At 52.5% G+C, this 20,515-nt stretch overlaps 1 protein-coding gene and 1 pseudogene across 1 annotated transcript in view; one reads left to right on the top strand and one right to left on the bottom strand.

Moving 5' to 3' along the window:
- LOC148217868 (uncharacterized) overlaps positions 1-7,287 on the bottom strand; it is a 40,494-nt gene extending 33,207 nt beyond the window's left edge. The window contains 2 exon segments of the mRNA XM_088158400.1: positions 3,273-4,446; positions 7,218-7,287. Of these exon segments, the coding sequence (XP_088014526.1) occupies positions 3,273-4,419 (1,147 nt within the window). The 5' untranslated portion in view covers positions 4,420-4,446; positions 7,218-7,287.
- The window catches only part of LOC148217867 (uncharacterized), a 114,396-nt pseudogene extending 94,234 nt beyond the window's left edge, over positions 1-20,162 (top strand).
- Positions 20,163-20,515: the final 353 nt, after the last annotated feature.

Here is a 20,515-nt window from a genome sequence, read left to right on the forward strand (position 1 = left end):
GTGGGATGGGAGGGGACAAAGGGCAGGGTGTGGGGACAGCGTTTGTCTGGTGCCTCACCTTGGCCTGTGCCGGGGGGCACAGCAGGATGGAGAAGAGCAGGGCCACGCTGAGCACAGCCACCTTCATCTTCCTCTCGCACTGGGCAGTGCTGGCTGAGGCTGCAGCAGGGCAGGAGCACCTTTATCCCTGCCGGGACTCCTCCCTGCGCCCTCCCTGACAGCCCCCAGGCCAAAGCCCGGCTTGGCACAGCCCCCAGCCCTGGCACAGAGTCCATCCCGGCTGGGGCACGGATCCAGCTCCACTCCCCGCATCCCTGCAGCTTCCTGCACGGGGCAGCTGCCCCTGGAGGGGACCGGGCACCCGGGGGGCCGAGGGGGGCAGGCAGGGATCCAAAGGCAGCTGGGGACCCTGTGGGGACACCCCCACTGCAACACAATCCATCCTCCAACAGCCCCCAGCCCCACACCCCCCATCTCCCGGGACCCCTCCTCTCCAAGGGTTTTTCCTTCCAGACACCCCAGAGCTGACCCCAGCCACTCACCCAGTGGGTCTGAGCAGAATTGCCACTGTTCATCCTCCTGCCCCACGGAGAAACAGGAGATGGACTGACCCCCTCTTCTTGGGACAACGAGACTCCGGAATATTGGAAAATTGGGATATGATAGGACAGAGGTGTCATGAACCTGGGAAATAGCCAGGTGATTTGAATCTCCAGGCACTGGAGACACTGGAGAGAACTGGGAAATGATCACCTCAAGACAAGGCTGAAGCTTGAGGAATTGCTCAGGTGTGGCACTTCCCACATCCACACCACCCATTATTTCCACAGCTCTGGGCTGTCCCACGGGGAAAGCTCTGGGAGAAAACAGGCAGCGGGGGAATCACAGCCATGGACAGCTCTCAGGAACCACTTCTCAGGGGATTTTCACTTCTTGGATGCCCAAGATGTCTGAATGTCTTCCTGGTGCTTCAGGCCCTGGGTAAACAGGGCTTATCAGAGATTCTGACAGGACCAACATCCCTCCCCTGACTGGGCACCTCTGTTTGTCCAATTAGATCCCAATGGCTGCTCTAGGAGAAGTGCCAACTTCCCCATATTCCTTGGGATGGGCACATCCTGCTCAGGGCCAGTGCTGGCCTGGGCACAAGGCCAGGGCATTGCAGAGAACCTGTATGGGGACAAGGGCCTTGGGGAGCTGTGGGCAAGTCCCAGGCAGGGACAGAGCTGGAGTGGGAGCTTTGTTGGGGATGGGGTCGCTGGCCCCGGCTGCCTGCTCTGCTCCCTGATGGGTTTCTACCCTGCCGACATCCAGCTGAGCTGGTTCCAGGGCCAGCAGGAGCTCTCGGGACACGTGGTGGCCACCGACCTGGTCCCCAACAGAGACTGGATTTCTACCAGCTCCTGGTGCTGCTGGAAAACCCCCCCGGCACGGGGTCAGCTCCAGCTCCAGGTGGAGCACGTCAGCCTGGAGCACCCCCTGAGCCGGCACTGGGGCACGGCCCGGACCCCACAGCGGGGGGGAGTGAGGGAGGTATTGGGGGGACTGGTAGGGGAATTGAGGTGTGCTGGGAGTAACTGGGAGAGAGTTTAAGATAGCCTGGTTTAAACTGGGAGTAAGGCTGGGGGTTCTAGAATGGCTGAGGAGTCTGAAGGATGTTGGGGAGGGTGGGATGGGGTTCCGGGGGTCCTGGTGGGCACTGGGAGGGAGTCTGGGGATGCTGGGTGTAACTGGGAGGGATTTGAGTGAGCCTGGAGGGGATGGAAGATCAGGAATGGAAAAGCAGGGGTTGGAATGAGGTTGGTCGTGCTGGAAAGAGACTGGGAGGAGATTTTAAGGGGTCCTACGTGGGCTGGAGGCAATTGGGAGGGTGCTTAGAGGGGTTTCGGGTATCTGTGACAGGTCTGGGGGGGTTCTGACCCTTGTGAACCCAAAGAGATGTTGCCAGACACCGTCGACACCAAGGTGCTGATTGGGATTGGGGACTCCGTGCTGGGCTTCATCTTCCTGGCACTGGAGTTCGGCTTCTACCTGTGCCAGAAGGTGAGAGGGGGTCCTAACGAGTCGTGGGCCCCCTCCTCCAGAGCCTGTGTGCTCCCCCTGGGGAACCCTGGCTCAGTGTTACCCCCTTTTCTCTGCCCACAAAGCTCCTGTCCCAGCAGCCGCTGCAGACCCTGCTGTCACCATCCGCTATTAATGCGGAGTGGGGGTCGTGATGGTTCTTTTGATCTCAAAGGTGCAAACAGGCAAAATGCAGGGGACAAAATCAGTTTATTCAACAGCAGAAAATCAGTTTATTCAACAACAGCAATGCATTTCATCAAATGCCAACAATTGAGTTACGGTAAAGGGGAGAGGTATAGGAAACAAAGTATAGGGAAAGGGGAAGGAAAGGAAGGGATGGGAGAATAGCTACCAACAGATGAGACGGGCGTCCTCGTGGGTCATCCGATAGACGAGTCTTCGTCCGTGGGGAGATCTCAGGGGTCTTCTCCAGGGGGTCTTCATCAGTGGAGAGATCTCAAAGGGTCTTTCCCAGAGGGTCGCTCTTTTATAGCCCTTCTCCAAAGCGAGTGGCCTCTGGCCAAGAGGTGGGAAGTTTTATGGACCATTGTGTGGTGCTGCAGGAGACAAGTACGGACAAGCAGTCCTCAGTTGGTACAACACAGTCTCTGGTTGGTGCCACGACAGCACCAGTGTCCAGTGAACACAATACACCAGCACACAGTCATGAGCATCCACCTTGGCCCGGCCAGTAAACCATTGTCCAGAGTCAGCCTGGGTGGGGTCCTCGAGGTCTCCTTGCGACGGTCGGGAGGCAAAATCGAGGGGAATTTCGGACCGACCCTTACACCTGCCCAGGTGGGGAACACTGGGTGCTGTGAGTCTGCCCGGCAACCGGTGAGTCATCACAGCTGCTCTCTCTCATTGGCTGAATCTTCTTCATCGCATTCTCTGATTGGCTGAGGACAGCCCCGGGAGTTGAGAGAAGGAACAGGAGAGATCCCGCCCCGAGCACCGGCACGGGAACAACAGAGCCAGCCTGGGCACAGCGAGGGAATTTATTATAACCAAATCACAGCAGCACAAGGAGAAGGGAAAGAAATCTCTCCAACCCCTTTCCCCTATCCAACAGGGATCACCAGAGCTCTGCCCAACGGGGGTCACTGGGGATCATCCAACACCGATCCTCCCATGGGGGATGGACCTGGAGCAGAGCACGAAGCTCTTCCCACACTCGGGTCACTCACAGGGCTTCCCTTAGTGGTGACTCCGTTGGTGTTGGGTCAAGGTTGAGCTCCTGGAGAAGCTCTTCCCACACTCAGGACACTCCTAGGGCCTCTCCCCAGTGTGGATGCGCCGGTGGACAGTGAGGGTGGAGTTCTGCTTGAATCCCTTCCCGCAGTCAGGGCAGGAGAATGGCCTCTCCTCTGTGTGAATCCGCTCATGTACGAGGAGATTAAAGGTGGTCTGAAACCTCTTCCCACACTTGGGACACTTGTAGGGCCTCTCCCCAGTGTGGATGCGCCGGTGGAGAGTGAGGGTGGAGTTGCGGTTGAATCTCTTTCCGCAGTCGGGGCAGCGGAAGGGCCTCTCATCTGTGTGAATCCGCTCATGTCTGACGAGAGTGGAGCTTCTCTGAAACCTCTTCCCACACTTGAGACACTCGTAGGGCCTCTCCCCAGTGTGGGTGCGCCGGTGGTTTATCAGGCTGGAGCTCCACCCAAAGCTCTTCCCACATTCCAAGCAGCTGTAGGGCCCTTCCCCTGTGTGGATCACCTGGTGCCGGATCAGGCTGGAGCTGTAGTTGAAACTCTTCCCACATTGCCCACACTGGTAGGGCTTTTCCCCAGTGTGGATCACCTGGTGCCGGATCAGGCTGGAGCTGTCGGTGAAGCTCTTCCCACATTCCCCACACTCGTAGGGCCCTTCCTCTGTGTGGATCATCTGGTGCCGGATCAGGCAGAAGCTGTCTCTGAATCCCTTCCCACATTCCCCACACTCGTAAGGCTTTTCCCCAGTGTGGATCATCTGGTGCTGGCGCAGGTTGGAGCTGTTCCTGAAGCTCTTCCCACAATCCCCACACTCATAGGGCTTTTCCCCAGTGTGGACTCTCTGGTGCCGGATCAGGCTGGAGCTGTTGATGAATCCCTTCCCACATTTCCCACACTCATAGGGCTTTTCGCCAGTGTGGATCCTCTGGTGCTGGATCAGCTGGGAGCTGTACCTGAAACCCTTCCCACATTCCGAGCACTCGTGGGGCTTCTCCCCTCCAGGAGGCTTCTCCACCAGCTCTGAGCTCTGCCTGGATCTCCGGCCGCCTTCCCGGCTCAGGGAGGGTCTTTCCTCCTCACAGCTCCCTGGGCTGGGTTTGCAGCCCCTCCTCAAGAGGGATCTCCGGGGCTTTTCCTCCTCCATCTGCCAATGCCTTGGGAATGACAAATCCTGGTTTGGGGAAAAAACAAGAGAAGAGTGTGTTGGGCTGGGTGTTCCTCCTTGTCCAAGTGCAACTCAGGAACTCATTGGGCATCTTGTGTCTGTAAGAACCTCCAAAACACCAAGATTCAAACCAAAAATCCTCCAAACATCATGACGCAGATCAAAACCCCCACAAACACCAAGATTTAGCCAAAACCCTCTCCAAAATAGAAAGATTCAACTGCTGCAAAAAACCAAAGCACCAACATTTAGCCAAATAAAGCTCAGAAATACCAAGATTAACCCATGTGAAAATCATGGATCCCCCTCTCCGGTCACCTGCTGCATGCGATGGGGACAATGCTCCTGAGGCCTGGGGAGAGGCTGCAGATACAGGGAGGGGGGAACCTTGTGCTCCTTCCTGTTTCTTCTCTTCCTACTCCTGTGTCCCTACTCTTCCTCCTATTATTCCTCTTTCTCCTGCACAATCCCACCTGCTCCTCCCACGTGCATCCATGGCTGCTTTAGGAATACAATGGGACCTTCACAAGCCCTTGCACCCCCAGAGCTCAGGTCAGGTTGAAAGAACAAACAGGAAATAAAGAAACACCTTTGGAAGCTGGTGATAGAAGCCAAGATGCCATGGCTACGGCTTTTGCCATTGGCTTTGGCCAGAAAAAGTGCCAGATCCAGGGCAGATATTCCATTATCTCCCTTGGAATTGGTGTGTGAAATTTTTTACCCTGGTAATTCTCCATCTAGTGGAGAATAATCCTACTTTTGTGTTGTCAGTTAGGTTTGGGCCAAGGATGTGACAAGCAATTTTTACTCCTTGGAGAAGAAGTAGGAAAATCTTGATTGCATTGGAAATTTTTGTGTATATTTTTGAATGGCTCTTAATGATGGCAACATTTCCATATGGGTTTTTCCATGTTCACGTTTAGGGTGGATTTTGCAATACCAGAAAAGCTTTAAAGGTGATGCTTCAATGCATAAACATTTAAGAAATATTGTTAAAAAGGAAAAAAAAATGGCAAAAAATAATGCAGATTGTGGGGGGTGCACTTGTGGATCACCCAATGACTGCTCTGGAATAGAAGCATTGGATCCAGGCACAGCCAGGAGAGGAGCTTTAGAAATGCAAATTAACACAGCTAGGGCAAATTGTGCACCATGTACCAGGGTCTTGTTGCCTGGGAGAGGAATTTCGCTGATTTCCTCTGCCCCTCACCCCAAGCTCTGCCTGCTTGCACAGATGGAATTTGCACAACTAAAGGCATAGCCCATAGTGAGGATATCTGACTGCAACAGAAATTGGTTAAGCCGCAAAGAGAAACAGCAAAGGAAAACGTTGTGAAAACTTCATGAAAAATGTGGGACGGGGGAATAATCCCTCTCCCCAGTCCAACATGTGCTGTCACTGTTCAGAGAAATCAGTTGGGAATCCAAGTATTTGATGATTATTTAGAGAAAAGTGGTCAATTGATGCAGCCCTGGCTGGAGGGAGCACCCAAAAATGGGAAAAAGATGAACGGCCACCAGAACAAATCCTACAACACCACGGACCAGCCCCTGGAAGCCCTAATGATTTCGTACCAGGAGACAAAAAAAATCCATCCATAATTTGAGTGGCATAATTAGGTTAAAAACTGTCCTCGAAATAATAACTAAACAGACAGCTCTAGCTCCTGACTTTACTGCCCACCAATCCAAGGAAATGAAGAATGAGACATGTCACCATGGGATAGAATCAGATTATCTATTAAAAGAAGGAGAGGAGTTTGTGGAAAATTAAATGATTGAAACTGCTATTTGCAAACAGATGATAACCAAAAAGTGGTGAAACAGATAACAAAGGAAAGAAGAAAACAGCTCATATTCCAATCCAAATGTAGAAAGGCTAAGAATGGGACACGTTTCTGTGGTTCCCTGGCAGACCATGGGTTAAACGAATGCTGTTCCTCCTCTGATGTGCTGCAGCAACTCTCAGCTTTTTACCATGCACTGAGTGCAGCTCATTCAGCAGGTGAGCAAGGGGACGCAGGTGGCAGCCAGGCCTCCTGATCCAGAAACGGCTACAAAAGGACAGGGAATGAGGTCACTGAGAATAATCCCAAAATCAAAGAGGATCCAGGAAAAGAGACTAAGTCAATGGTAATAAAGTTAGTAAAGATAATTACTGAGAAAATGAGAAGAGGGTTTGAACAGAGTAAGATGAATGTGCCTGGAGACAGGGCCAGGAATTTGTACAAAAGGAAGTAACAAGACAAACCATCATTTTCAGAAAATTAATTGGTACGGACAACTGCTCAGCCAAGATCCTTCTCAATTCCTGAACTTCGAGAAGGAGAAACACTTAACAGAGCCGGGAATATCGGATGTTATACAAAAGGAGGGGTGCATATTAACGAGGGCATGAAGTAGGCGGATCGCGAAGTCTGAACCTTCCAAGTACCTCAGGCAGTGGGGAAAGGGAGAGGGAGATCCGGCCGGGAAAATGAGGATAAAAAGGCGGCTGCGTTTTAGAGACCGCATGGCAAATGCCGCATGGCCTCTCCCCTTGTTCATGAATAAAGTGACTTTTACAGGACTCCTCTGTCTCTTTTGTGCACACAAACCTCTCGCCACGTGAATTATCCCGTAGAGCCCCAGAGACAAGGGCAGCTACCTCTGTGCTACCCACAGCAACCGGGACGAGCCAGCGCTGCTCCGGCATCGGCTCCTGCCGAGGCTGCAGGTGGGTCTGGGCTCCATCCCGGACTCACCCCCAGCTCCCAGCGCCCTCAGCTCCCGCTCACCCCGAGCTCCCGGCGGTTCAGGGCAGCAGCGGTTCCTTGGCCTCCTGCCCGCTCCTCAGGCGAGGTTTCCGAGAAATGGCGGAGCTCGGGCAAAGGGAGCAGAGTCCGTGCCGCGTGCAGAGCCCGCCCCTCGCGGCGATTGGCTGATTCCGCTGTCACTCCTCGAATTCGCGCGCTGATTGGGCAGAGCCGGGGAGAGCCCGGCCCCGGGGCCGCCGCCACCAGGAGACAAAGAGCGAGCGAGGGGGACGGGGCTTGTGTGACTTAGAGCAAAGGATAAATCCATCTCAAACAAAAGATGTTCTTAACAAGCAAAAAGATTTTCACAGACAAACAAGAAAGCTGGTGTGGCAAGTAGAGAAAAGATCTCAGAATTTTCCAATGCAAGAAAACTGAAAAAGTACTTCGAGCTTAAAGTGTGTCATACTAACCTTTGGTGATTGGACAATAGTAACATGAATATGGTAATGTTAGTAGTAAGGATAGGCTATAGGTAACAGTAAAGGATGCTCTGTAATGGAAAGTATAGAATGCACTGTAACCAGAACTAGAGAAGCTTCAGACGAACCTACAGCTGTGGCTGAAAAGGCTCCACGACCTGTGAATTGCGGTATCATCTGGATACAAAAAACAGCATTTTAAAGAGCCGTCTGGAGCCCCACATAGCTCGTTTTGGCTCTTACAGACGGGCACACACAGACACACAGACACACAGACACACAGACACACACACACACACCCCCACCCCAGCACATCCGTGCTACACACACACCCACCTAGGCACAGTCTCCACTAATGCTCACCTGCCCACAGGCACAAGACCTGTTGTCCTTAGAGAGCTCGTGCACACGAATACGTGCAGTGTCATTGACACACGGATGTCCCACACAGAGCCGTGCTCACCCTTGCGGAGCTGTGCACACCTACAAGCACAGAGCTGTGCACAGACTCCACACACGTGTACACAGCAGTGCACAGATGTGAACAGTGCTGTGCACACCCGCACACATGGACACTGTGCAAAGCAGGACGGGCACTCTTACATCTGGACACGCTAGAAAATATCCGTGTGTGCAGCTGTGCACACTGACACACGTGCGCACTTCGGTGTCTGTGTGTGCACACAGAGCTCTGCACACTGGCACACGTGTGCACTGAACTTTTCTAGAGCCCTCCTGGCCCCGACCCCCCTGTGGGTCTCTCTGTGGGATCATAACACGGTGGGGATGGGGACAGGAGAGGGGAGTATGGGTGGGACATTGTGGCAGAGTTCATGCCTACAATTAGTTAAAATATGTCCCTAGAAGTTCCTCTTACTTCCCCAACCCTCCCCCACACTCGAATATAGGACCTGCATTCCTGCAGACAGCACAAGGCGACACAGAACCCTGTCTTTGGGAACAATTTCTTGGTTATTTCCCTCTGGCGAGGCTCCGGGTCGGGACAATGGGATGGTTCCTCTCCTCTGATGGCCTTAGGGGCAACCAGCCCTGTTCCTTTCTTCATCTCACTCTCTGCAGAGCTCTGCCCACCATCATTCGCCTTTAATGAAGAAACAAAAGACAACCTAGAAATCTCCCTCCCAGTGCAAACAACACGCAGAGAATGTGTGCTGGAAAGAGAACACCCGTGGTGAACAGTGAGCTTGTTCTGCACAAACAGGAAAGGCCAGGCCAGTGCCCACATGAGTCGAGTCACATCCAGTGCTTGCCACCCTCCCATGCAATATTCAACCTCTCAGCCTCACAGACCTCTGTTCTAGTACTCCCAGTGGGGTCCTGGAAAGAGAATGGTGGCACATCTACTGCCTGCTACGCCCCTCTAGGCAATATTCAACTGTTTAGTTCACAGACTCATCTTCTAGCACTCTTAGTGGGGTCAGCAGAGCCACTTCCCACTGGTGGGGGCAAAGAGCACCCTCTGTGCCTTTGTGGTGGGAGCAGACAGTGTTGCCTCAAAGAAAAGGTCAAAGAGAGACCAAGCTGGACCTCTGCCTCCTGCCCCTCACCCCACAAGGGCAGGAGGACACAAAACTGAACACTTTTTTTTTGGACCCATCTTTTCCAGAAGCTTGACTAGTTTGAAAGAGAGGATTCATAAGATTTCTTGAGGATCACTGCCAGTGCACAGCACACATGGCATCCCTCACCCCTTACATCATCATGGGATGGAGGGGTAGGAACCAACAACAGCCCTACCCCACTGCTCCAGAAGCCAAAACCCCCATGCAAGCATTTAGTTATGGCCTTCTTAGAGAACCACATTCCCACGTAAGAGCCCTCCCGCACAGCCGGGCTGGTTCTCCACCCTCGGCCGCGCTGTCCGCGCCACCTCTGGGCTGGCGAACGCCGGGAGTTGCTGGGCTGGGTTTGATGGCCCCGCTCAGCGCTTTCGGCCGCTGCTCACGCCGCACCCTCGCGATTTTCTCTGGCAATCAATGCATATTGGCCAGGAAAATCCAGAAAGCAAAAAATGGAGACCAAGGGCATTCTAGAAGGGGTTTCCTGCAGCCAGACACACAGCAGCAATTTCCAGGAGCTGTCACTTGCTAGTCCACGGCTTTAAGGATGCTGTGGTGGTGCTACAGGAGAAGACCCTTGGTGTTGTGCTGGAACAGGTTCCTGCAGAAGAAAAGGTGATGTTCCTATGTGCAGGGAACTCTGTGGTATCAGCAGTGGAGGAGCAGGGTGAGGAAGATCTCCAGCCTTGGGATATTTCTGCAAGAGCCTTCACCCCTGCCAGAGCCTGGGTGAGAGCAGCCAGAGTGCAGAGGGAGGCAGCCCTTTGGACAGGCGTCCCTGCTTCCTCAGAGCCACGGCTATGAGACAAACAGCCTCATCCCTGACCATGCAGATGGGCAGGAAATGCCTGGAAGTAAAAAGGGGGGCCCAGACTTCTCCAAGAAGCTGTTCCCAGAGGCAAGTGTCCCAGCAGGAAGTGTCCTGGAGCCACTTGTGTTCAGCCTACAGTCAGTTCCCAGAACGCTGTCCCTGTTCCAGTGGGGAACCCCCCACGCTTTGCAGTGGGAAAGATTCACATGAAACCAAGGAGGCTCTTGCATCTGCAGGAAGCTTCTCCCCTCTACTAGTGAGATGGCCTCTGACTACCAGGAATGTGTTTACAGATTAAGATCTGATCTTCTTCAGAGCATTAGTGTTAAATATATTAGGATTTTCTCGGAGGAGACTTGTCAGAATGTTCCCACTGTTTTGGATTTGACTGGTGTGATAATTGACAAAAGATTCGTGTTAATCACAAAAGCATTGGGGTTTGTATAAACCAGAATACCAAGCTCTGAAGTGAAGCATGGACACTAGATAATGGAAATTATATGATAAAATAATTCTGTTTAAAATCACCTTGTTATGTTATATTATGTTGTATTATGTTACAGTATATAATATGTTATGTTATGTTTTCCAAATAACTTGTATCAGCTACCACCTTGCAAAATCAGACTTCCCAAAAAGCCCTTCCTGCCTTTGTCTAATCAATGCTGCTTATCTCAAGGACCAGACACCCAGAACTTCTCTGGTGGTTATCTACAAGGACCAGATGGCTATCTGTGACTGATTATCACCCAAAGGCTTTGTGAATTTGTGTAAGGATGTTTATTCGACCACCACTGCTTATGACAACAAAAAAACCAAAAATTATTGATTACAACGAGAACCCACAGTATAAGAAGAGGCTGCAAACTAAGGTTGGGTGGAGCGTGGAGTGGGCGGTGATCCCTCACGTTCCCCAGCGCGATGCTCGCTCTTTCTATATCAAATAAAGCAATCTAAATTTTGCTGAATATCGAGACGTTTGTCTGTCATTTGTAACAGCTTTAATAAATCTCTGAAATTTTTAAAAAAGTGGGCATTGTTTCTCACACCCTGCACTGCTGGGGTAGGAGGGAGGGGTGAGGGAAAGCTGGTTTGAAGGGTCTTCATTTATTCTCATTATCCTGCTCTGAGTTTTTGGAGGTTTCTGCCAGACATCTCTCCCCTCCCCCACTCATCCCCTGGGGTTTGGGGCAGTTTTCCCATTTTGGAGGAAATCAAAGCCATGCACTGACCCTCCTAATTAGGGGGTAGGAGAAGTGAAGCTCCACGGCTTCCCGCTGAGCCGGAGCCAGCGAACACGCAGGGCTGGGAAAGGCGTGCCGAGAGCTGCGGAGAACTTTGTTTGTGTTTCCAGGCCAATGGCGGCTCGGGCCCGGGCCCGTTCCAGGGCTGTTCCTCATCTCCGCCTTTGCCCTCCCACAGCCCGGGGGGCCCTGAGAGCGCGGGCCGAGGCTGGGCCGTGTGCAGAGCCCGGCCCTCGCTGCCATTGGCTGATTGTGCCAATGTCACTCCTGGTTGTCGCGCGCTGATTGGGCAGAGCAGCAAAGGCGCCATTGTGGCAGCGGCCGGAGCCCGGGGAGGCGGCGGCGAAGCTCGGAGGCGGCCCCAGCGCAGGTGGGAGCCGCGCTCGGTTGTGCGGGGGCTCGGGGCTCGCTGCGGGCCTCGGGGGCGGCAGGGGGCTCTGGCGGGTTGGTTGTGCCGGTGCCGGCCCGTGTTGGCGCTGGGCTGAGGGCGCTGCGGGAGCGGCTGCCCGCGGTCTCCTTCCCGCTGGGGCCTCGGCAGGAGCCGGTGCCGGAGCAGCGCTGGCTCGTCCCGGTTGCTGTGGGTGGCACAGAGGTGTCTGCCCTGTGCCCGGGGCTGTGCGGGAAAATTCCCGTGGCCAGAGGTTTGTGTGCCCAAAGGAGACAGAGGAGTCCTGTAAAAGTGACTTTATTCCTGAATAAAGAGAGAGGCCATGCGGCATTTGCCATGCGGTCTCTAAAACGCCGCCTCCTTTTTAACCTCATTTTCCCTTCTGCATCTCCCTCTCCCCTTCCCCACTGGCTGAGTTACTTGGAAGGTTCAGACTTCCCGATCCACCTACTGCATGTCCCTCTTAATATGCACTCCTACTACGATATTAATCTTACTGCTTGCAATCCCTCATTTTCTTGTTTTCTCAAGAATTGCCTTTACAAACTTTTAATTTCCATTGACTCAATTTCTTTTCCTGCGTCCTCTTTGGATGAGCAGCATTCGTTTAAGCCGTGGTCTGCCAGGGAACCACGGAAACGTGTCCCATTCCCATCCTTTCTCCGGAATACGAGCTATTTTCTTATTTCCTTCGTTATCTGTTTCACCACTTTTCAGTTCTCATCTATTTTCGAACAGCAGTTTGAGTCATGTAATTTTGTGTAAACTCCTCCTCCTTCTGTTAATAGATAATCTGATCCTATCCCATGGTGAAATGTCTCCTTCCTTATTTCAGTGGATTGGTCGTCAGGAAGGTCAGGAGCTGGAGCTGTGTGGTTGGTTATTATTTCCAGGATTCTTTTTATCCTAATTATGACACTCAAATTATGGATGGATTTTCCGTGTCCTGATATGAATTCGTTAGGGTTCCCAGGGGCTGGTCCATGGTGTTGTAGGATTGGCTCTGGTGTCTGTTCATCTTTTTTGCGTTTTTGGGTGCTCCCTCCATGCAGGGCTGCATCAATTGACCACTTTTCTCTAATTAAATCACCACATACTTGGATTTCCGACTCATTTCCCTGAACTTGTGGCACCAAAAACACCCCAGTGCCCCAATACACCCTATATAACCTGGACAGTGACAGCACAGGTTGGAGCAGGGAGAGGGATGATTCCCCCCCACTGTTTTTAGTAAAGCTTTCCCAACATTCTCCGTTTACTGTTTCCCTTTGCAGCTTAACCAATTTCTGTTGCAGTCAGATATCCTCACTGTGGGCTCTGCCTTTAGTTGTGCAAATTCCATCTGTGCAAGCAGGCAGAGCTTGGGGTGAGAGACAGAGACAATCACCGAAATTCCTCCCCCAGGCATGAAGATCATCCTGGTTCATTGTGCACACATTGCCCTAGCAGTGTTAATTTGCATTTCTAAAGATCCTCTCCTGGCTCTGCCTGGATCCAATGCTTTTATTCCAGAGCAGCCATTAGGTTATCCACAAGTGCACCCCCACAATCTGGTTTTTTTTTCTTTTCTCTTTTTTTTTTAACAATTTTGTACTAACTGTTTATGTGTTGAAGCCTCACCATTAATACTCTTCTAGTTTTGCAAAATGCAACATAAAGGTGAGCATCGAAAAACCCATTCTGAATTTTTGCCCTCATTAAGAGCCACCCACAAATATACACAAAGAAATTCCAATGCAATCTAGATTTTTCTACTTCTTCTCCTAGGAGTAAAAATTGATTCTCACACGACTGGTCCAAACCCAACTCAGAATATAAAAGTAGGATTACTATGAAAAATTTTTCTAATGGTGTAATCTTGTCACTGAAACTGCAGAAAAACAAAAAATCTCCAACAATACCTTTAATGTTAGAGAGTCAAGGCATTACTTGATCCTGGTCAGGATGTGCAACAGAAAAAATTTCATCCACATATAGCCCGGGTATGCAGAGAAAATAATTCCATGAGACGTGCATTTTACGGGATTTTTCCTAAACTTTTTACAGTCTGAACCCATTGAAATCCATTGGTTTAGTGTTCATTGCTTCTAAGTTGTGTAGTTCTTAGTATTTGGTTTCTATTGCAAATGGATTTCTCCTCTTCTGATGTTAATTAGATCCACATTCCTGGATTTCCTTCTCTTTTCCAGACCAGGTGTCTCCATCTACGCCAGGGGCAGTGTCTGGGGTGGGTGTTCCTTGATGTTTGCTGATGTTTCGTTGATGTTTTGTTGAATGTTGTTATCTTTGTGGGAATCTTTTGGGCTATTCCCAGTCTGTTGAGATGTTAAACTCATCTCTGTTGAGTGGTGCAACATCCCTTAAAAAAAAAACTTTTAAAATTTCTTTCCTGAGAGAAAGGCAAACCGAGCCTGACTATTAAAATGGCATATTAAATAAATTTAAATTTGGTATACTTTCCAACAATGGAATCCGGACAGCCCAGTGTGTGAGTGTAATTGAGAGGCAGAGTCCTGGGTGGATGCTGTGAACAGCAAAGTGCCAAGGCAGGCTCTGTGCCAGCCCAGCTTCCTGTGGCAGAGATTTCACAAGAGACAGGATTCTGGCCACAGACTGCTTGAAATATACATCCCTTATCTCCAGCCCGCACTAGGTGGAGAATTCCCAGGGTAAGGAATTGCAAAGATCAATTCCAAGGGAGATAATTGAATATCTGCCCTGGCTCTGGCCAAAGGTTATAATGGCCGGATGCTTGGCCTTCAGCCAAGGGCACACACCGACTCAGAAAACACTTCCTAAATGCAGCAACATGTTGCATATTCCTAGACCTTCATGCATTATTCAGAATCATTCTCCTCTGACCTGTAAATCATTATTTTTTCCTTTCCTGGGGTTTTGGTGTCCCATAATTCCAAGAATGTGAAGAATTTCCTGATTATCTTTATTGCCATTCTCCAAGTTTGTTACATGAACATAAGATTATGACATTATACTGGAACAAAAATATATTTATCACACAACTAAATATAACTTTTGTTTATTTATGTATATTTATTTGTATTTATAAGTTTTGTTAATTGCAGAACTAAGAGAAACTATGTTCATACAACAGTATTTTCCAGCATATGGCATTCATTTTAATATTTGCAAAAACTCAATAATATAATGTACACTTATAACACACATAGAATTCAAATTTCTTTTTCTCAGTCTAGAGGAGACATAGCTGGTGGTCCAATCATTTTGTTATTTTTCATTTTCTCAGGTTTTTTTCCTTTTCTCCTGTCCATACCACAATACTGAGGATATTTGAGTTTAAAATTCATACAATGTTGTGGCTAGAGCAGAGAATCTTCAATCGAGGTTCTCCAATTTCCTATTAATCCTCAGAATTCTTGCACCTGCTTTTTAGTCCTGGATTACTTCCGAGATTCCCTGGTCCCTCTCTTGGCCAATACACCACAAACCCTCAGTCAAAATATGTCCCAAATATTTAACCCTTTTCTCCAGCATTTCCTCTTTTATTTCAAATAGACAAAAATGCTTTTTAGCCTGAACATTCAGCCATTTCACAGAGGCTTCTTCTACCACTTCTTGTCCTCCTGATTGCAGCAAGTCATCCCCATCCTGCATTAACCCAATCCCTGGGGATGGGGTAAATTCTTGTGATATTTTCTGCAAGGCTTGCCCCAAAAAGGCTGGTGCTTCCGTGCATCCCTGCAGAAGGACCGTCCATGTCTTTTCCATTTTCCCTTCTACCTCTTGTTCCCACTCAAAGGCAAAATCCAGTTTACCATCCTGTGTGAGTGGGCATCCCCAGAAAGCATCTTTGCCATCAAGTCCTGAATGGTGTCAGTGTGAGGAGGGCACCTGGTTGAAGATGGTGTAAGGATGTGAGAGCCCCTGGGTGCTGGGGCCCCCTTGGGCCCTGGGGTTCATCCCTCAGGGGCTGTAGAAACTCTGCCATGGCCTTTGCCTTCCCCTTGGCCTTTTCCTCATCCCTTCTTGCATTCCCCTGCTGTGTCTTTGTGACCAAGTGCTCCAGGGGCTTCTTCTGCCCCTCCTGCAGCCCCCTCAGTGCCTGGGGGTGCTCATCCTCTGACAGCTGCTGAGCTTTCTGCTAAATCCTTCGTTTCTCCAGTGACCCAAACAGAATGCTTAAAAGCTAATCTGGATCCTTGCACGTCCAATCGCCATTTCCCAGCTGTTCCTTTGTGCTGCTGCTCCTTGTGCTGTGGCTGCCGTGGCCAGCCCGTATCCCAGAGCCGGTGCCTGTCCTGCCGCAGTGTCCAAACGCGGCCCCCCCGGCGGGCAGGGCCGGCAGCTCCACGGGGCCGGGCAGCGGCCGGGGCGTCCCGCAGCCTCCTGGGGGCCGGGGGCCACTGCCGGGCCTGCAATTGCCGGGGGGTGCTGGGCTCAGGCAGCGCCCGGCGCTGAGCCCCGGCTGCCCCACAGCCCCGGCCCGGCCCCGCAGCTCCCCACAGGCCCCCAGCCCGTGCTCCCGGTGCCGCCCCTCTGCGCCCGCTCCTGCCGCTGCCCAGCACAGAGAAACCCCCTGCAATCCTGACCTCCTTGTGTGCCTGTCCTGGCAACCGGGGATACAAAGGATCTGCATCAGCTGGCAACTTCTGAGGATAAGAGCCTGCTGAAAAACATCCCCATCCTCAGTATTTTTCTCTTCCTCCTCTTTTCCATCACCCTTTTTCTTCCCACATATATTTCTCCTGCTGCTTCTTGCCTGAACCATATTCCTGTACACTCCCCTTCACCCAGTCCCTTCCCAGCACACCAACACCATCCATCCCCTGTTGTCTAAATCCCTTCTGGACTTCCCTTATTGCCCCTCTGTGTGTCCATGTCCTTGATTACCTCTGGGAGAATGTGCAAACTCCCTCAAAATGCTCCCCAGGGACCCTTCAGAGATATTTTGGGATCATCATCCCTTTTGCCGGGATCCCTTCCTGGCCTTCCCTTTCTTCCCTCCATGGGTGCCCTGCCATGTTTAGTCCCCCAAGCTGCCACTGTAGTCACTGCTGAGATTTTCAGTGCTCTCTGGCTGCCGACTCTTCCCAGCCCCCCTGATCTGTCACTCGTCTGTCTCCTGGCCCCAGCGCCCCCCTAGAGGGGAATTTGGGGAGGTGGGAGGGGGGGAGCGCCAAGGCCGGGCCCCCCCGCGCTGTGGTGGCGGCAGCGGCTGCAGTGGGGAGCGAGTGCGGGCGGGAGCGGCCGAGAGCCCAGCGCTGCCCCAGGCCGAGCTGCCCCAGCTCCATCGCTGCCCCTGCGCTGGGATGCTGTGGGTTTGGGGGGAAGAGGGAGCCGGCAGTGGGTGCTGGGCCTGGGGGCAGCAGGAGGAGGGAGGGACAAGCAGAGTTGAAGAACAAAATGATCAAACGATGCATATAGGAGGAGAAGGTGGGATTGTGCAGGAGAAGGAGGAATAGTAGGAGGAAGAGGAATGTGAGGAAAAGCAGAGACACAGGAAGAGCAGAAATGGGAAGCAGCACAAGATTCCAAACCTACAGCGTCCCTCCAGTCCCAGCGTGTTGGCCCCCCCCTCCACATTCAGCAGGTGACTGGAGAGGGGGATCCACCATTTTCAGAGGGGTGAACCTTGTTGTTTCTGAGCTTTATTGGGCTAAGACGTCGTGCTTTGTTTTTTTGCTGGGCCTGAATCTTTGTATTTTGCAGGGGGTTTGGCTGAGTCTTGCTTTTTTGGGAGTTTTTGATCTATGTCTTGATATTTGGAGGATTTTTGTGATCAGTCTGGGTGTTTGGGAAGTCCTTACAAACACAGGATGCCCAGTGTCTTCCTCAGCTGCACATCGGTTGGAAGAACCGCTAGCTCAAGGCAGTCCCCTCTTGTTTTTTCCCCAAACCAGGATTCTTCATTCCCATGGGGTGGGCAGATGGCGGAGGAGGAAAATTTCCTGGGATCCCTCAGGAGGAGGGGCTGCAAACCCAGCCTAGTGAGCTGTGAGGAGGAAAGACCCTCCCTGAGCCGGGAAGGCGGCCGGAGATCCAGGCAGAGCTCAGAGCTGGTGGAGAAGCCTCCTGGAGGGGAGAAGCCCCACAAGTGCTTGGAATGTGGGAAGGGTTTCAGCTACAGCTCCCATCTGATCCAGCACCAGATGATCCACACTGGGGAAAAGCCCTATGAGTGTGAGGAATGTGGGAAGGGATTCAGAGACAGCTTCCATCTGATCCGGCACCAGATGATCCACACTGGGGAAAAGCCCTACGAGTGTGGGAAATGTGGGAAGAGCTTCAGAGACATCTCTGGTCTAATGCAGCACCAGGTGATCCACACAGGAGAACGGCCCTACACCTGCTTGGAATGTGGGAAGAGCTTTGGACACATCTCCAACCTGAGATACCACCAGCGCATCCACACTGGGGAGAGGCTCTACAAGTGTCCCAAGTGTGGGAAGAGGTTTCAGAGAAGCTCCAATCTCCTCGTACATGAGCGGATTCACACAGAGGAGAGGCCCTTCCGCTGCCCCGACTGCGGGAAGGGATTCAGGCACAACTCCCATCTCATGAGGCACCGGCGCATCCACACTGGGGAGAGGCCCTACGAGTGTCCTGAGTGTGGGAAGAGCTTCTCCAGGAGCTCTCACTTGACCAAACACCAACGGAGTCACCACTAAGGGAAGCCCTGTGAGTGCCCTGAGTGTGGGAAGAGCTTCGTGCTCTGCTCCAGCTCCATCCCCCATGGGAGGATCGGTGTTGGATGATCCCCAGTGACCCCCGTTGGGCAGAGCCCTGGTGATCCATGGTCCTGGTGATCCGTGTTGGGAAGACACCTGGCTGGGGGGGCTGTGCATCATCCTGTCTCCCTGTGGGCACCTGGATGAATGCAGGGACAGGAACGTCCATCGGGATGGAAACCAACATTGGGAATTCCTTGGGGAGAGTGAATTTGTTGATGTTCAACCCGAGAAAATCTTCTGTTTTCAGTCCTGTCTTGGTGGTCTTTTCCATCCCCAGAGATTCCAGGATTTTGATTTTGATTTTTGATTTTTTGATTGTCCAAGGGTGTTTTCCACAGAAAAATGGTGATGAACTGGGGCAAAGACCAAGATTTTGGAGACAGTGGGGTGGAAACACCTCCAAAAGCATTCTTCCCTCACTCCTTCCCTGTTGGATTCTCAGCCAGCATGGACACAGAAATCCTTTTATTTTGGGCTGGATTTGCTTTTCATTTCTCTTCATCTCTTTAAAACATCCAATCTTGGGATAAAAATAAAGACACAGAACTGAGACTTGGGTAGGGAGAAAGACACGGTAGTACACAGACATGGAGAGTGACATGGGGACACATGGACATGGACGGTGATGTGGCCATTCCTGGGGACATGGGGGGACACAGGCATGGATGGAGATGTGGGGGACAGTGACAGGGATGGAAACATGGTGGGGACACAGCCATGGGTGAGGACATGGTGGGACATGGCCAGTGACATGTGGGGACACGGCCACGGCCGGTGCCATGGGGGGAACTTGCAGGGGCTGTGGGGGATGCTGGCTTGGAGGGAGTTGAGGGTTCCTGGCAGGGACTTGGGGCTCGCTGAGGCCTTTGGGGACCCCAGGCCGAGCGGCTCCGGCTGCGCTGGGAGACCCTGGCGGAGGTTCTGGGGCAGCTGCTCAAGGACCCCCTGCCCTGGAGCCCCAGCCGGGCATTGGGCTCCTGGAAGGGAATGAACGTCCTTGTCCCCAGCAGGGAAATCCCAGCACCCCCAGGGTGTCAGGGGCAGCTGAGAGGCCACAACAGGGAGAGGAAAGCCAGACAGAGCTGTTCTCCAAAACTACACCCCAAAAATCCCAAAATTCAGGGATTCCTTCCAGAAAGAAGCTTTCAAGAGGTGCCTGAATTGAGGGAAAGGGGAATGGGACCCCAAATGTAGCAGGAGGGGCCTGAAGGCATTAAAAACAAGCATGGAGGATGGGAGTGTTTGACTGGGGGGCAGTGGGGAAGGGGTGGGTGAGCAGGGGAAAAGAAGGGGAACCTTTGTATAGTTGGGCAGGGGGATGGGACCCACAAATTGCATTGGGAGGGGTCCCAGTCCTTGTCCTTTCTAGTCCTGCTTCCTCTCCATCCCTTCTCCCAGTCCTTCCTGAACCCTCCTCCTCCGCCTCCATCTGTTTCATGCTCGCCCGGGGCCTAGTGCTCATCCTTGCCCCCCCGTTTTCCCAACATCATCCTATCCCATGGTAGGAGCTGGGATGGAGCCAGGGCAGGTCGGGCTGGGGCAGCGCTGGGCTCTTGGCTCAGCCTGGGCGCCCCCCATGTGCCCCCTCCCCAAATTCCCCTGTTTGTTTATTGGGGTCCTGGCACCTTTGGGGTTGGGGTGGTGCCGTGTTGTGTTTCAGGGTCCTCCCAAGGTCCCCCAGAGCGGGGTGACAAGGGGGGGACACGACCATTCCTGGAAGTCCCCATTCCCAATCCATGCCAGGGCCTGTTCTGCCCCCTCCCCAACCATGACTCCCCCTGTGAGGTCCCTCCAAGTCCTTCCCCAATAAACAGGACCAGGCAAACTGGGAAGCTTTATTGGGAATACTGGGAGCAGCTGTTCGGGGGTAGAGTGACACCGGGCTGGGGGTCCCCGGGGGGAGCACACACGTTCACCCGAGTCCCGCTGGCCCCAGACAGGTGAGCTCCCAGCAGCACCAGTAGCACCAGTAGGGCCCCAGCTCCCCCGACACGCCCCATGCCCAGCGCCGGGCGGTGCCGCCAGCCCCAAAGCAGCCGCGCTGTGCCCTGGGGGGTCCCCGCGGCCCCGCCCCACGCGGCACTGGGAGCACCAGTCCGGACCAGTTGGAAGCGTGGGCGGGCGG

Source organism: Sturnus vulgaris, unplaced genomic scaffold (genome assembly GCF_052056855.1).
Source record: "Sturnus vulgaris isolate bStuVul1 unplaced genomic scaffold, bStuVul1.hap1 Scaffold_198, whole genome shotgun sequence".
Lineage (NCBI taxonomy): Eukaryota > Metazoa > Chordata > Aves > Passeriformes > Sturnidae > Sturnus > Sturnus vulgaris.